At 27.6% G+C, this 15,724-nt stretch overlaps 2 protein-coding genes across 2 annotated transcripts; one reads left to right on the forward strand and one right to left on the reverse strand.

Annotated features, from left to right (window-relative positions):
* LOC105156269 lies at positions 9,004-10,675 on the forward strand. The gene is made up of 2 exons (XM_011072361.2): positions 9,004-9,259; positions 10,289-10,675. The coding sequence occupies exons 1-2, from the start codon at positions 9,145-9,147 to the stop codon at positions 10,561-10,563; spliced, it is 390 nt and encodes a 129-aa protein (XP_011070663.1). The 5' UTR covers positions 9,004-9,144; the 3' UTR covers positions 10,564-10,675.
* On the reverse strand, positions 13,253-15,585 carry LOC105156332 (loricrin-like). Its single transcript, XM_020691955.1, has 2 exons — positions 15,328-15,585; positions 13,253-13,718 (listed from the first exon to the last, which is right to left on the reverse strand). The coding sequence occupies exons 1-2, from the start codon at positions 15,538-15,540 to the stop codon at positions 13,446-13,448; spliced, it is 486 nt and encodes a 161-aa protein (XP_020547614.1). The 5' UTR covers positions 15,541-15,585; the 3' UTR covers positions 13,253-13,445.

Genomic DNA, 15,724 nt, shown 5'->3' on the forward strand with positions numbered 1-15,724 from the left:
GTGTATATCCAAACTCGAAACCAACGTAAATTCAAGATCTTTTTATTAAATAAAAGATTTTGGACCTAAATCTTACAAAGGAGGGGGGGGGTACCAATTTGTGACTTCAATTAATTTTGACCTGAAAAGTCATGAAATCTGGTTCATTTGGTGACTACTACTAGAAGAGGACATTAGGTTAGATCTAATAACTAATCTAAAGTATATAGCTCATGAAAATTTCAAACTGTATTTAAAGTAGAAAAATAAACATTTTATTAAATTTGGGAACTTATAATTATAACTAAACTATGATGTTTAACTAATTTCTTTATATCCTTTAAACATAAAATGAAAATAAGCCCTAAAACAAAAGGAGGGTTCTTTAATTTTAGTATCTTGAACCCTAATTTTATTAAGATGTCAATTTTTTAACAACCATTATTGGATTAAATAAAAATAATGATTCTCCCTCTGTTTCTCCTTTTTTTTGTTAATTTAATAAAAATCTTGACAATTATATGATTACATCAATGATCAATATCAATAAACTGAACTAAATCAATCAATACATCAATATAATAAAAAAATAATAAAATAAATAAGTAATCATATAATTTTGAATTTTTGTGAGATCTCAATCTTAACTATTAAATTAAGACATCATTTCACAAGTTATCTTTTGATGAACTTAAGCTATGTATATTATTATTCCTATTTTATAGGATGTAAAGACTTAGTTTCAGACATTAATGTTAATCATAGAACACGTGGATCACTAATAATGCAATTTTGTTTCTTGACGAAGAAAAATATTATCCATTTTGGAATAAATATATTGAGTAAAATTAAAGGTGTATTAGCATGTAGAGGTACTTATAGAATACGTATATACGAAAAATAGAAAAGAGGGCCATGTGCAAATTTCCATGCCACCCTACCTTCACCAGTACAATATTGATTTTTTAAGGTTATTTTATATACCTTTACAATTATGAAAATTATTTTCAATACATATAGAGGCAATTTTTACAGTTGTAGAGACACATAAAATAGTCTGAAAAAATCCATATTAAAAGGTTATTTTGTGATATCTCTAAGTTATGATAAAACAAATATTTTTAAATTTGACAATTAAAAAAAAACTTGTAAATAAAGGTTTTTCTTATAATTCTTTTAAGCATGCAATTTATTACATCGTCCAATACAATCAAATCAAAAGACTGATTTAATATATCAACAATTCAAAGCCACTATAGAATCAAAGTAGACATGCACCTATATTCATTGAAATTAAATTTATAATTTTTTTATCTGTGAGGCGTCAACCTTACCAATCGAACAATACTTTACTGTCAAAAGCTTGTGAATGAAACTGAAAACCGAACTAGCTAGTCAAATCATATGGGGGAGAAAAATAAGACTTTTAAAAAATTTGGTGTCTATCATATATTAGCTAGTTTTAGTTAGGAAGTATGATTGGTGGATTTAATTTTAATAACCAAGTTGCCCAAATTAATGAAATCAACTTCATAAAGACCCAATATTGAACGGCCAAGTCGTATGGTAGTCAATCATGGACGTGCAGATAACGAGTTGAATTGGTTATTGTCAAGGGCTTGATCTGTTCGTATAATCTTATGACGTCTCAATAAATATGATTTATTATATAAATTTTTTATAATAAATATATTAATAATTTTAGTTTAAAAGGAGACGATCACACAAGAAATTGTTATAATAGTAGACATGAATAAATTTAAAATTATGGGTTCAGTTCCATCGAATATGTAGCATTTATCTTGTTTTATTTGGATTTATATTATTAGTTTTTATTATATTTATGTATTGATCGAATCGATCAACATATTATTAAATTTATTAAAATATTGAGATAATCCTATTATTTCAACTTGTATGTTTATATAAAAGACTTGGAATTAATTCATAATTTTTTTTTCTAAAAAGGTGTGATTGTGATTTACCTTTTTGCAATTGTTCACAAACGTACTGTGTGTAGGATTTGAAAAAAGAAATAAATTCCAATTTCAAACACTCGGCCAGAAAACTTTGACTAGGAAAAAAATTAAATGTTTCCAGAAACATAAGAGGTGGGCAAGTTGATTAGTTGGCTCACCCATGATGTCTTAATCTGGTTAAAATTGAAATCTTGTGAATAAGTTTGATGTCAAGGGTCTTCATTTCGCTCGATATGTGGATATTTATTTTGATTTATATGAGTTTATTGTAATTTATTTTTATAATTTTTAGTCATATTGATGTATTGATCAAATTAATATATTTTTTAATTTATTGAATTGTTGATATAATAATGCAATTATTATTTTTATTAGAAAAAGAAAGTTGATTGGTTGGCTCACTTTGATAGACGATTTTCCGATGAATTAGAAGCGGAGATTGTCTCAATCAAACCCCAATATTTGAGGGTTTGTTTAGTTGTGACGAGACTGACCTCACATTTTGCCTTTTTCCCATTGGTTTGGTTGGTCATCTCACTCATCCATCTCATTCCATTAAAAATAAACAAACAAAATTAAATATAAATCAGTGAAACAAATCAAAAATGATTTTTTTTCAAACTGTGTGATTTATTTATTTATTTCTAATATAGTGTGTGAATATATTCATCACGCGATTTTAATATCCCAAACCTGTTTGTTTGTGGCTAATTTCCAGTTTTTAGATTTTGAAATTGCAATTAAAGTAAAAACATATTTATTTATATGTATTTTAATTGAAAATATATTGATTTTGACACGATTGTTCAATATAAAACAGTCCCATAACTAATCCAAACGCGTTCATTTTATATAAAATTAAAAGCACATATTTTTCACTAAAACTGAAAATCGGAAATGAAAACACAAATAAACAGTCGTGTCGACGAAAATTAAAAATGGCAATTCAATGCAAGTACATAAGATTAGGTCGAACCACCGGTTTAGGTTTTGCATGCAAATATATATATGATGGAGAATATATCCCAGCGATGTGGTGTGGCTGATGAGATTAATTTTGAATTAATTAAATTATATAATGAAAAAAAAGGGCAATAATTAAATTAATTAATAGGTGCATAATCTTGTAAATTACGTATTCATTCCACGTGGAGATGGAGGATAGGCGGATTATCTTGCACCATAAATTGAGCAGGTGAGTTAGATGATCCAACTTAGGGTTTATATATATTTTTTAAAGTTCAGTAAACGACTTAGAATAACAAGAAATCAGTCTGTAGGGAACACAGAATCAACAATTAAATATATAGATATATATAGAGAGAGTTTATTATGAATAAACCGTGAACCAGAAATTTAGGACATATAGTATATAACGTGCGATAATATTCTATGATTTTTGCCAATATCGTACGTACTGACCATTGGACCAGGTTCTTCAATGCTACTGCTTCTAGGAATACCAACATTTTATCTGCTTTTATAATAATTATTTATTAATATAAAGATTGCAATTTTGGAAGCTGCATGCTGATCGTTAACTTATAGTTCGTAGTTATTCAGTTTTTGTTTTGTCTTTATAAATATACAATTATTTCATAGTTTGGTTTGAATTTGATTTGATTCATTGGAAGTCACAATATTTCAATCATATTAAAATTAAAATTCTCATTTGATTATTTTTTTATTTTAAAAGGAATAAACTATTATTTATAAATAAATTGATTATAATCATTAATATCAAATACCTATATTTAGCAATAATTGTCAATTATAACAATCATACAGTAATCATCAATATTAAATAATTATATTTAATCCATAACTATTATTAAAATAGAATAATAACCTAAACGTTAATCCATTCATAACTTAAACATTATGCAACCTCAATTTCATGAACTAAACTAGGATTGGATGTGGCTCATTTGATTATTTGGAAGTTATATATTTTCGATCTGATTATTCCAACATAGGCTGACTTTGCGTTCCGATTATGTAGCACATAGAGATAAATGGGCCGGATCGATGTTGTAATAAGATCTAGATCGAATTGATGTATTGGTTTTGAGCAACCCATTGACAATTTGAGGTTCCACAATCAAGAAAGTGACATTTGCTGATAATCAAGATATTTTACTTTGTTATTTATCTGATGGAGAGTGGCGATCTGTATAATATCTCAAGTTTATTTTATACTGAAAACTGACAAATTATCATTTTTTTTAATAAATTGATTATTAACTAAAAAATTTGAATAGACTCCCCAACCCCTCCTCCCCCCTTCCCCCAAAAAAGAAAAAAAAAATACTAACAAATATTTTCGTTAGTAAAATTCCTAATATATTCAGCAACAACAATATACGAAAATCATCGACAGACTAATTATCAAATAAATATTTTTTTTTTAGTCGGATTCGTTGCTAAGATAAATTTATAACGCATTTTACTGTTTATTGCTAATGACAACTCAAATAATGTTCACAAAATTATTTGTTGTTTCTTGCTTTTGATGCCACTATATATATATATATATATATGTATGCGCGCGATCAATTATCAATAGTAATAATTTATGTATATTTCGTAATTCATTAATTTCCAATGTGTATAGATGAAAAACTATTATTATAATGAAATTTAAATTTTATGACAATGATTCTAATATTGTGGCTCAATTTAAAAACTTGTTTCTTTATGGTGGGAATTGGGGAAGATATCCACAAAATTTAGCTGTCAAAGATAGCCCATAAGTAGAAAATCCACTTGACAAGTGAATAATAAACAATAAATCTTGACTTGTGCCGGATGGAATCTTTTATTCACTACAACAAATATAACATCTCATTATTATTAATAATAATAAATAATTATAGTAAATAATCATTGACTACATCATGCAACGATTGTTGGCTGTTCTTTTATGCGAGTGACTAAAATATGTACTATTATTAGAAGCCATGGCAAAATAACTTTTTTATGGTGGAAAAATTAGTTTTGCGTCGAATTTTATTTTAATGTGGTTATAACAGTTATTTACCATAGCTTTTAGCCATAATTTAATATTGTAGTCAATAATATTTTTTTCCTAGTGATTTTAACTTTGTTTACATCTTTTTTTTCATTTAATATATATATATATAAATTATGTGTATAGAATCTTTTCCAAATAAAATAAATAACACCTTCACTAGCAATATATTTATATATTAATTAAAATAAAAAATACAATAAAATAAAAAATAAAAAATTCAATCTGAACATAAGTAGATGAATCTATGAGATTAGGTAAAAAGCAAAAATACAAAAAGATTGTACTTATCAATTTACAATAATCATTGCCAATCTTGCAAACACATGTAATAATACTATTCCAAATAAATATATAAGTACTTCTCTTTCACTTTTTTCCACCCACTTTATCAGCCTACTCAAAAGTAACCCTCATCAACTTGATTGGTACACCTCTACATTTCTTCAAACATAAAATCATAAAAAATTCTCTAGCCATATTTGGTCACACATATCAACCCTATATATCCCATATCTAGGGAAAGTTGGGCTATCGTATTTTATAAAATATTTCAAAATTTATGAAATGTTAGTATTAATTATTTGTCTCATATCTTTATTCACAATTTTTATTACTAATAATTATATTGTGACTATACAGAAATTATTATAACTTAATTTATAATTTTAGTAATAATTTTCCTTCAAAAATTTATACTCTTTTTTAAATCACTACAAAAAAAATACAATATTTAATCGTGGCTAATTGTCATGGTTAAAAATAAAATAGTCATCTACCATAACCATATAACGGCTGTTGGCCATAGTATCTGCAAGGGTGGCTAAAACATTTGTCATGGCTCTTAACCAAAGCAAATTACTTCTTTTTTCTTTTTTTGTGAAAAATCTATCATAATATTTGGATTCGTTTTCTGAGTATTTTGTTGTGTTTTGTGGAGATAGAGAGAGAAAAACAAAGATAAATAAGTGTATGTTAGAGATAGTATGTATGTTTGGATTTATTTTTGGAGATAATTTAAAATAAGTATTATATGTGTTTAATGTTGTGTTTTGTGAAACAAAAATTACTATTCATTGTCAAATCATGTCTTTTTTATATATATTTATATATATATGTGTGTGTGTGTGTGTGTGTATACGTATTTGTGCTAAAACCGTTAAAAATACCTAAATAATGTATTTTTGAATAATGACAAACATTGGATATGTTTTGACTTGTTTCAAAAATAATTTGGAAATGAAAACAAACATAGTGTATATTTTTGCGTCGTCTTTATTTAATCATGATCAATAAAAATTATTTACCATGATTTTAATCCACAACTATTAAAATTATAGCCAATTAATTTTTTTTTTCTAGTGAATAGAAAAACCTAAATTAGTTAGTCATTTTATCTCCTTCGGAATTTATATTTGATCTGTCGTTATATATGTATCATAATTATTTTTAGTTGATAATTTTTATCACTAATATTTATAATATGATAAATTAGTGTCTTTTAATATGTAATTTAAATGACCTTTAAAAAACTTTCGCTAATATTTTATATATATATATAAAAAAAAAATTATTTGGTAGGGACAATAGTAGCCCATATTCTCATGATGTGTATTAGTACCATTAACTGGAACATAATCTCAGAGAAATAATTGAAGTAAAATAAATGTAGAATTGATGTACGTGGCAGTAATTAATCCAGTTGTGCATGGCCATGGGGCAGGATTCCATTCCCAAAAAGCAACGTGGTCCAATCCACCTTAAAATTAATAATAAATACATAAAATGCCACAATGATTTGATATGATTGGTGCCACTTGTTAATTCTACTATGCTACAGTTAACGTATTTTGAGTTCGATCAATCTGCACTCACTTCACCTTTACATAATTTATTTTATATTAACAACTCATTTTAGTTAGACACAATTTCTTTTAATGCGTGGGATATTTATTCTATTTTAATAATATGTGTCGTTCTATTTTAATATTAAGTGTATAGATATAATTATCTGATATTGATTAATATATGATTGTTATAATTATTAGATGTAATTATTTAATATTAATTATTATAATCAACTTATATTTTGTTAACATTTAGAGATTAATTATTTTCTTACTACAAAAATAAAAGAATATTTGCATAAAAATTGATGATAATAAAATAATACATTTTCCATATATCTCAAGGGATAAAGTTTTTATTTTTTCGTTACAGTAATTTTTTTTTTTTGTGACGACAACTATTGTGATAAAGTTGTCAGAAGCAATCATTATTGAGAAAAGAATTGAGTAAATTTGTCTTTATAAACAATTAGTTGTACACATGTACAGTGACTAATTAGAGTGATACTACAAACATATTGTGACAATTGTACTATTTGTTATTACATTGTCACAATAAATTTGTCATTAATTATGAATCATGACACATTATCAAATGTTATGGTATTTTTTAATTTAGTATCATTTATTATGATTTTCTCATCTTTTATTTTATAAGTTTAAAATTTTCTCCATATTAATCTTCACGAGCATTTTTCGTTAAATAATTAACATAAGGTGTATGAAAATTGTCCGAAAATGCTAAAGCTTTGGTAATTATCAAATGAAAATACAAGTGAGAACTAAAATTAAAAAAATAAAATTATGAGATACAATACGAGAAAATTAGACTAAATTAATAATACCCAAACACAAAGAACTAAATACACAAATTTTCCAAATAAATTCTCATAACTCACTGCACAACTCTGTAATAATGGGTATATTTAACATACCTACTTCTGTCCTTTTCGGATAATTGGCCTACTTTTTCCAAAATTCATGACGATGAACATGCTGCTTCATATATGTGTGTGTGTGTGTGAAACTGTAAATTGGAAATTGTCAAAATTAACTATGTACCAAGATTTAGTTTGCATAAATGATATCTAATTCTCATATTGTTTAATTCATGAAATTGAGGTTGTATGATTTTAAGGTTATGAGTTTCAATCCACCAAGGAATGTTATTTTATTTTAGTAGTATGTATCATGTTATTCTATTTTACTAGTAATTATTGATTAAATCTAGTTATGTGGTATTTATGATTAGCATATAATTATTTTTAGATATAAATATTTGATGATGATCTTAATCAGTTTATTGAAAAGATAATAATTTGTAGCTTTCATTTCAAAAAAAAAAAAATCGAGATTTAATTTTTCACCTTTGCTACCCTAGTATAAGGTTTTAAACATTTGAATCAAACACATCATAATTATTTAAGTTTATTTGAATTATTATCAAATTAAAAAAAATGTATGAAGTTGGCTTGATTATTAATCCGGTCAAGCTTGAGCAATCTAATATTTTAAATATATATTTTTTTTTATCATTGTTCCACAAATCGATAATCAACCTCAATCAGATTGAGCTAAAGAACTTATCGAACAAAAAAAAATTACTCAAGTTTGAAACGAGCTTTTCTCAATCGAATATCGAGTAATTTAATCTTTTTCAGGTCTAAGCTAGTATTAATTAAGGGTGAATAACAATTTATCTTCTTCTGATATTGAAAATGAGTACATTCCCCCTTATGAAAAAAAATATAGCAATTTATCCTCTTGTGATATTGAAAATGTGCACATTGCCCCCTATGAAAAAATATAGCAACCCCCTATGCTTTTTAAAATGAAGCAATTTTTTACCTCTTTATACAAGGAGGTAAATTGCTTCATTTTAAAAATTATAGGAGGGTAAATTATTCTATTTTAAAAAATATAAGGAAGTAAATCTCTATTTATTTTTTTTATAAGGGAATAATTTGCTCATTTGCGGTAGCACAAGGAGATTTTTTGCATTTTTTCCTATTAATTAATTAAAGCAGGCTAATCAAATTATGTTGAATAATATAACAATACATAGGGTAGGGTGGCAGTATGCAAATGGCGGAGCAGTTATTAAGTAACAGAGGCACCACGACTCTATATACCCAAAGTCTATAAAAAGGAGGCCCCAGTCTATAAATAGAACATCAGTAGCTGTGAGGACTTTTAACGTTTGTGAAACGAAGAAGATGAAGCAAGAAAGCGGCTATAAACAGTACAAATTCATAAATACAAGAATGAAATAGTCGTCATCATCATTTTAGATCAGATCAGATCAGCAATGGCTTCCAGTTCCTTCTCCTTGTGCAGGTTAAGAACTCCTTGCTTCTCGGCCTGCAGGCTCAAGGTACAGCTCCCTCCTCAGGCCAGATCCCAAAGTTTTCGGGATGATCAAGGTTCGTACTACTCGCTTTTTTTCTTACAAGAAAATCAATAATGTCTTGGAGTTTTTTTTTTCTTAATTTGAATGTTTAAATATTAGTTCAGCGCCCAGTTGTTGATTACATATATATATATATAATTATATGATATTAATATTACTGTATGATTGTTATAGTTGTCGGTAGTTGTTAAATATAGATATTTGATATACTAATGACTGTAATCAATTTATTTAAAAAAATAATAATTAATTATTTTTACTTAAAAATAATAATAATAATATATTAATTCAATGCTCACCTGTTGAGGGTTAAACACAGAAATGGTTACTTTTGGTGTAATTTTTACGGATACGTAATGCTTTCTGTGATTATATACGCAAGTCATACAAGATCACAAATAAACTAACATAATATATATATATATATATATATGATATGTTGTAAAGTCCGATAAAATAGGTTTACTCGTACTGGAGTTTGATGATCGATCTTTCTCTTACAACCTTGTAAATTTAATAAGGTAGATGTTGGTTTCCACGTTTATGAATGTGTGATCTAATTCTAATGAACTGTTTTTTCTTATTAAATCAATTAATATATTCAAAGTAAACAAACAAATAAGATACGACTATTAAAGTAGACCAAGAACCCACTATTATGATCTTTAATTTCATGTTCCGATTTATATAGTTGATTTTCTATAAAGAAAAAAAACAATTTTATTTAAATATTAATATCATGTTGCGAGTCGAAAGCTCGTTGAATGTGAGAATTGCCTTCCAACCTACCTAATGCATCCTGACAATTCAATTATAAATAATTCATTGAAAAAGAATATTCAATGGATGCACTTAAATTCTTTGGTCAATACTTATATATGTTTATCTTATCAGTTCATAATTCATACGGGATGGGATATTACATTTATAAATACTAGTAAATAGAAACGGAAAGCTTAAGAAATTTATAGCTAGCACAAAATATAATATAACAAATAATATTATTTGATTTAATTTTAATTTCTGCATTAATTAATTACAGGAAATTCTTCAGACACAGTGGACGGGAACTTGAGTATTTTAAGGTACAGAATGGAGCAAGTGAGGATGAAGGAAAGGCTACACACGTGTTACAAGCTGGGGAATTATGGATGGAATTACAGATCCGGGTACGACGACGTACGGAAGAAAAATGGCATGGTTTTGCTGTCAATTGAGCTTGCAGTTATAGTTGTCAGCACAGTTGGACTTGTTTTTCTTAGTGGCTCTCTTTGCATTTTCATTGTTGCACTTTTTTTTCATCACTCACAAATTTAACTCTAATTATGTTTCTGTTTTTTCTTAACTTAATTCCGTCTTCCCTCATTTATATTGTTTTACAATTCAAATAAAAGAAAAAAAAAGGGAATTTCTTTTCCCTATACATTACTCCACGAGTATTTTAGAATTTACACTCTATTAATACCCGACATTTTTATTTTACTGGGTTCAGGTTTGGCCGTCTAACATAAAACTATTAGCTTCGAATTTGGGTGTTAGTTATTCTAATGGGTCCAGATTTAAGTATTGTCAGTCCATTGATAAGTCTATGTACGAGGATCAAACATACTTTATACAACTTTTTGTTGAAAATGACGGCAAGAGAAATTGTTTAATTATTAATATTTTAAAATAATATATATCATATGAATTTATAGATATTATATAGATGTAAACGTAAAATCTATCGTATATTATTAAGATTCAGAGGCATATAGTAACTATTTTGGTATAAATTATGTGTATCTACTAGACTACCCTTATATAAAAATAAAATAATTATACTGTGTAAATATAATCATCGAATTCATGATAACAACCCGTTTATTTATTTAATTTTTAAGAAAATCACATAATGACGATTACAATGGAAAATTATATATTTAGTTACACATTTAGTATATCAGGTTATTTTTATAAAATTATATAAGTATCAAGTAAATTTCTAGCTTATTTTACACACACATTGATTGTGCTGTAATCATTAATTAATAATTAAGTATGTGGAAGCAAATTAAGAAGCATCTTAATTATTTCAATTTTATTTTTATACACATTAAAATTTCACTTAATTATGTTTAAGGTTAACTAAAACTTTATGACAAAAAATTAGGATTTTTATTTTTTTTATTTCTATGATATAGAATGAATTTTTACAAATAGCGTGATATAAATTTGAGATTTTGAGAATGAAGTGTAATCCACCCTTTGTTAATTACATAAAATACATATACATGTAATAGGTGCTGTACTAAGTAACATGATCTCATATCCAAAGTTCCAACATATAACTCCCTAGTTTTAAATGTATATAGAAACAAAAGTATTTTTTAAATTACATAAATTAATGTATTGTATGGATATTATATGCGCATTTTTATTAAAAAAAATTAATTCAAAGAAGAAATGAGGAAAGAAATAAAAAAATATTATGAAATGAACATGTTACATAAAATTCTAACTCTGATTGAATTTGGCCAAGTAAACTAAGTTTATTGAGCTTACTCATTTTAAATAAGGGTAAATTATATTTTTGGTCACATAAGCGGACCTATTTTCAATTTTGATTCCACACTCAAGTCAATTCGCATATTGAGTCCCATATGTAATTTTTTTTTTTTTCAATTTGAGGACCATTGGGGATTTCCGTTCAATTGATAATGACAGTTGCTCTTTCCGTCACTTGCTTTTAAATGTGGAGATTTGAAAGAAAAATCAGCAACTTGGGGGGATATTTAACAACATCTGGAAGGATAAATTCACGACATGTGAATCAAGTACGAACATTTGACAATCGCTATATATTTTTCAAGACTATTTTGGGCCAAGATCAATTATTTCATTAAGAGAATATATTATTATTTTTTATTTCATACCGGATTGATTTAAGTATTAGACCATTTTATTTAAAAACCTATGAATAAAACCAACATATTTTGTTTCTCTAACCCCCAACACTTACTCAAATTGAATGACCACGATATCATTGCGATTCCCGACCCTGATTAAATAATATAATTAATAGAATCTGGGAAAATCTTAGTTAAATAAGAATCCGGGGTGATGTAAACAGTGCTCATGTGGCATTCTCAAGTCATCCCATGTATACAACTCACAATTGAAGGTGTCTGGAACTACGTGTCCCAATTTGTCGGGAAAACGACAATCAATTTGGTAGCATCGAATTCATACTTTGAGACTGCCAATTATAAAACGACACCCTTCGCACACCTGCCATCCTTCACTTGCATGCATCTGGACTTACTGACACCTTTACCCCCCCACCCCCAATTTCCTTCTTTCTCATCATCTAATATACATATATATTATATAATTACCCAATATTAAAAAAGAAAACGAATTCATCTTTCTAAAAATAAATATAATTCTAATATACGTTATAATATTTAACTATGGAGTAGTCAACCTGCTAATGTTGCCATCTTCTCTAAAATGCGTACTATTTAAATATAATCAAAATATTAACATATCTACGATTGCTTACATTTTCTAATTAAAAGAAAATGAGGATTACATGAAGAGAATAGTGAAATTGATGGGTCGTAGGAGACTAACTTGTTCGAGAATTGAGTTTAATTTTGAAATTCACAAAATACAATAATTTTATATATTTTTTTTTTGTATATTTTAAATTAAAATGTAGTAGTGTATTTAATTCTTTTCAGAGTGGATGTGTTTGCGATTTCTTTTCTTTAAACATAAATTATTATTTTGAATAAATTAATAATAATAATACCAAATATATAAATATATATATTCTAGAACTAACGACAATTATGATAATTCTATACTAAACATCACTATTAAATAATTATATTTAATCATAATTATTTGATGAGATTCTCGTTATGACCTTATAATTATGACACCTTAACTTTACCAATTAAATTACACTTCATTGCTATGCATGCGTGAAATTAATGAGTAGATGAAAATTGTTGTACAATTTTCACGCCAGAAATTAACAAAGTTTTATTAAGAAAAAACATTGATTGCAAAGACAACGTCTGCGTTTGAACACAAAAGATGGAGAACGAACATTACTAGCTATAGCACAAGAAGCAAAGCGACTACCTAACCCCATATATGTACTTATATATTTTACAAGGCAAATTCAGAGTTCCAGAACTGATTGCTAGTCATTTGGATGCCTTGTCTGCAGCATGCAGTCCAGCAAAATACCCTTGAGGGTTGCTTTCAAACCCACCCCTCGAAATGTATGCTCCCTCTCCTCCCGGCGCCTTCATCATCCCTGACCCTCCCCCCCCACTTCCTTTTCCTGAACCACCACTTTTACCCCCTCCTTTGCCCCCACCACCACCGCCTTTTCCTCCACCTCCCTTACCACCGCCGCCGCCTCCTCCTTTGCCGCCTCCACCACCCCCTTTTCCTGGCATTTGATCTGTATGGTTCTAGCTAGTAGAGATAAATGATTTCTCGGCAATCAAAGGGACTTGAGATGTCTCAAATGATTAATGACGTATATATAGGGAGAGGATTATGGGATAAGAAGGTTTTGATTGAATTAAATTAATTACAAAATAAATATAATATATAGATTATATAATTAATTATTATTTTTTAAATAATATTTTATTTACAAAATACATATTTTATACCTACTATATAATTAATTTAAATTGAAAAAAGCGATCATATCCTCGGATTAGAGCTTAGCTGGCCTGAACAATGTATTTGGTGAGGAAGTTAAAGCTTTTGCATGCATGTTGTTGCAGCTGTCCATGGAATGACACGTTCACGTACAATTACGCGGTTCAATCATCTTCAAGAATTAATTAAAATTGATTCAATTGCCATTCTCAAATCCGGTACTCATCCTCTTCCACGTTCTTAACCCATAAGGGTCAAAATTTTAATAAGCTAGCAGCCATAATTAATGTATGAACTTAGATCTTTATTAATTTTAGTATTAAAAAACACATAATATGATGGTTCAAATTTTAATGACTATGAAGTGTATATTGAGTCCAAGACTTGAAGCAGGGATTTTAATTAAATTCATATGATATCTGGACTTATTTTGAAAACTTCATATTTGAAAGAAAAATTGAGGTTAAAAGCATTTGGATTAGGGCATCAATTTAAATTAAATTAATTTGAAAATTCATCGAAAAGTCAAAAAATACAGTTTAAAGTTAATTTAAAAATTGAAAACTTTTGTGGCGTGAATTTGATCAAAACAAGCTTGATGAAGATTCTATTCTAAATTTAAAATGTTTATATTCAAATAATATTATAAAACCTTTGATTTCCCATTTCGAATATGACAAATTCTTCTATTTAAATACTAGTGATGATTTTTGTAAGGTTTTAAGACGAAAGTTGCTTGCGTATATATTAAAATAATTCTCACGTAACCGCGAGATAATAATATCGTATGGTTTCATGTATTATATAAATGGAGGGAGGTGCAGTACAGAGAAATAATCGTACACTACTAATCACTAGACATATCATGATTTAACATATTAATTTAAGAAACTACTAACCCTCCTTGATTTCTTTATTTTATTTTCTAAAACACAAATGGTGTTTATTTTGAATAGTGTTTGTTTTAAAATAAATTTATTTATAATAATTTAGATTATATTTAGAAAAATGATTGTAATAGAAATATTTTAGTATAAATAATTAAGGGCATTTTTGATATAAAAAAATTAATGTATATTATGAGAAGCTATTTTGTTACATTTTATAATTCATGGAAGTAAATGCTTACGTATAGTTCAAGAACGCAAAGTGTATTTAATCCTAAAGAAAATTTAAAGACTAATCAACTTAAAAACAATATTAATTATTGTGGCAATAAAAGTGGAGAGATTATACCAAAACGCGCTTCATTTTTCAGATTCGTTTTTGCATCGATCGATAATACGATTATAAAAAAGAAATTAAAATGAAACGATTATTCATAAATATATAGTAATTATAGACTACATGATAAGTGCGGTAGCCTCCCTTACTTCCCTTTACATAACTTTTTGCATTTCAATTTCATTTCCCCTTTGGATTGGAATGAAGTCCAGAAAAGTAGCCTTTGGGATCACTCTCAAATCCAGGTCTAGATATGTAGGCTCCTCCACCTCCGGGAGCTTTCATCATGCCAGAGTTGCCACCGCCACCGCCTCCACCACTGCCATGAGAAACCCCCCCGCCGCCGCCTTTGCCTCCGTTGCCACCAACTGATCCACCGCTGCCACCTTTGCCGGACATGTTGGCTATTAATGAGTTTTTTATAATAAATTACTGAAGTAAAATTGGGAGATGGTAAGAAGGGCCTCCGGCGATGGATTATATATAGAGGATGAGGCCCACTAATTAATTAATTAATTAACTCCGAGAAATTTAAATTTAATAGATGGATACACGCATGCATGGATATATGTATTACGCGCGT

This window comes from Sesamum indicum, linkage group LG2 (genome assembly GCF_000512975.1).
Source record: "Sesamum indicum cultivar Zhongzhi No. 13 linkage group LG2, S_indicum_v1.0, whole genome shotgun sequence".
In the NCBI taxonomy this organism is placed as follows: domain Eukaryota; kingdom Viridiplantae; phylum Streptophyta; class Magnoliopsida; order Lamiales; family Pedaliaceae; genus Sesamum; species Sesamum indicum.